Below are 2,402 nucleotides of genomic sequence, written 5' to 3'. Positions count from 1 at the left end.
ATCTCAAAATAATTTATTTATTTATTGATTTTTTTTTTGTAAAATTAACAAATAAAAAAAGAATTTAGTAAAAAGAAAATGATTTTTAAAACAATTTCTTCTTGACCTTTTAAAAAGTTAGAACTTATAATTTTTTAAAAACTTTTTAAGTTCTAAAACTCAATATTATCTTAAAATACTTTAAGCTAAGATAAATATTTTTTGAAAAAAACAAATTAGAGATAAATATCTTTAAAAAACAACTTATTAACTTATTATTTTCACCAAAACAACTAATCAATATATATATATATATATATATATATATATATATATATATATATATATATATATATATATATATATATATATATATATATATATATATATATTTCTGTTTAAAAGTCCCTTGAAGGATAAAATGAAATCCCATTTTTATAGTACGTTCTTGTTTATGGTCTCATTTTTATTTTATTAACTGGATTTACTAAAACTAATATATAATTCAAATACTAAAAAAACAAATCGATCAAAATATTAAAATAGGTTTATGCGATTCATATATCTTCGATAAAAATGATTAATAAGTATTGTTGTTTCGTAAATACAATCAAAATCGTTATTTTATGAAAAAGACAGAAATACATCGTAAAGAATATCATTGTGAGAAAATGTGAAAGGTTATATAAACCAAACTTTTAATGACTTATTATATGTAAAGTTAGTCCGATAATTGCAAATGCAGATTAGAGGATGAAATGTGAAAAGCAAAAGTTTAAGGGTCCAAAATGAAACTCTTTGATATTTAAGTGTATGTGTGTGTCTCACGGTGTATCTAGTGTGTGTTGTACTGTGAGTGTAGTGGAGCTCACACAAAACCATCAGTCCATTATTCCATCTTCCCCCCTTTTTATATACCGGCTCTTACCTGCACTTCTCTTCGTTTACTCTCTCTCTCTCTCTCTCTCTCTCTCTCTCTCTGATCATACCCAGATCACAAAGAGAGGGAAATTTTCCCGCCAAAATAATACCTTATCCTTCATCTTCTTCTCGTGTATAGTGGTTGCCCTAATTTTTCCCATCAATTTCCGGCTCTTTTACAGCAAATTCCTTTGCTAAGTCCCTTTAATTGTCTTAGGAACAATATCAGAGCTCTGTAAACTCTTCTGATTTTTTTCTTTTTACAAAGCTTTTGTCTTCCCTTATGTGATATGGAGCGCGAAAGTACTATGTGCCTGCGATCAATAGTGAAGTTTTCAGAACATGTGCTCAGAACGAACAAGTTTGTTGACGCAGAGTCGCCTGGTGAGCCACCGACGACGACGAACTCGTTTAAGCATAGGATCGTTAGGATCACGCTAACGGACCCATGCGCCACTGATTCATCCGGTGATGATGAAGACGGGCGAGTCGTCAAGAGAGTGAAGAAGCATGTTTCAGAAATCAACTTTAACCCGCCTTCTTCAAGTTTCACTAAGCTCGATCAACGCAAAAAGAGACGCGTGAGGAGCACGGGATCAGGGGAGAAGAAGTTCAGAGGTGTCCGGCGGCGGCCGTGGGGACGGTGGGCGGCGGAGATCCGTGATCCATCGCGGCGGAAACGTGTTTGGCTCGGAACGTTCGACACGCCAGAAGAAGCTGCGACGGTGTACGACCAAGCCGCAGTTAAACTGAAAGGCCGTGACGCCGTTACAAACTTCGGTAAGGTGTCCTTTCCGGAATCCGTGATCGTTGATGGACCCAGCCCCACGGTGACGATCACCGGCAGTAGTGGTAGCGACGGATCGGCACCTGACGCGGTTTTCTCTCCGACCTCCGTACTCCCGTCTAACGTCGAGTTAACGGCAAATGAGGGTTTTGGCTACGGTGACGTGGACGCTTTCGGATTTGATATTGACATGCCGTTTGATTTGCCGGATTTTGTGGTATCGGGGAGCTACCGTGGCGAGGAGTTTGGCGAGTTTGACATCGATGATTTCCTCGTTGACGTTTAACAAATTATTTAATGATATTATAAAAATACATATATATGGTATATTCAATATATTCGGCTATTATGTAAGCATTATTAACTGGTATGTATAAATGAAAATAGAGGGTAAACCCGTAATTCGTGTATGGTCTCTAGATATTTTAAATACTAGTATTTATTAAAATGTTCATTTATTGCTATCATATAATTTTTATTAACCTTATAATATTTAAAAAGTTTGAATTTATAAAAAAAAAATAAAAAATTTTAAATTATTAAAATTAATGAGGTTTTAATGTATCGAATATATTATATATATGTAAATTCTTTTTAATAAATATTTTACATATATATTTCTTTTTAATATATATATATATATATATATATATATATATATGGGAAAAATAAATATACATTATTACAGTACAACCTAAGCTTAGGTACTAAACCT

General features: G+C 33.2%; 1 protein-coding gene across 1 annotated transcript; it reads left to right on the top strand.

Moving 5' to 3' along the window:
• Window positions 1–875: 875 nt before the first annotated feature.
• LOC145055386 (pathogenesis-related genes transcriptional activator PTI6-like) lies at window positions 876–2,097 on the top strand. The gene has a single exon (XM_079003695.1). The coding sequence runs from the start codon at window positions 1,191–1,193 to the stop codon at window positions 1,971–1,973; it is 783 nt and encodes a 260-aa protein (XP_078859821.1). The 5' UTR covers window positions 876–1,190; the 3' UTR covers window positions 1,974–2,097.
• Window positions 2,098–2,402: the final 305 nt, after the last annotated feature.

Source organism: Lactuca serriola, chromosome 5, assembly GCF_051521515.1.
Source record: "Lactuca serriola cultivar US96UC23 chromosome 5, Lser_US96UC23_V15, whole genome shotgun sequence".
Taxonomy (NCBI): Eukaryota; Viridiplantae; Streptophyta; class Magnoliopsida; order Asterales; family Asteraceae; genus Lactuca; species Lactuca serriola.
The sequence above is the reverse complement of the archived record's forward strand: the minus strand, read 5'-3'. Positions and strand labels throughout refer to the sequence as shown.

What these genes read in the sequence shown, in the direction of transcription:
- LOC145055386 (XM_079003695.1), top strand. Translation starts at nt 1,191, where the DNA reads ATGGAGCGCGAAAGTACTATGTGCCTGCGATCAATAGTGAAGTTTTCA.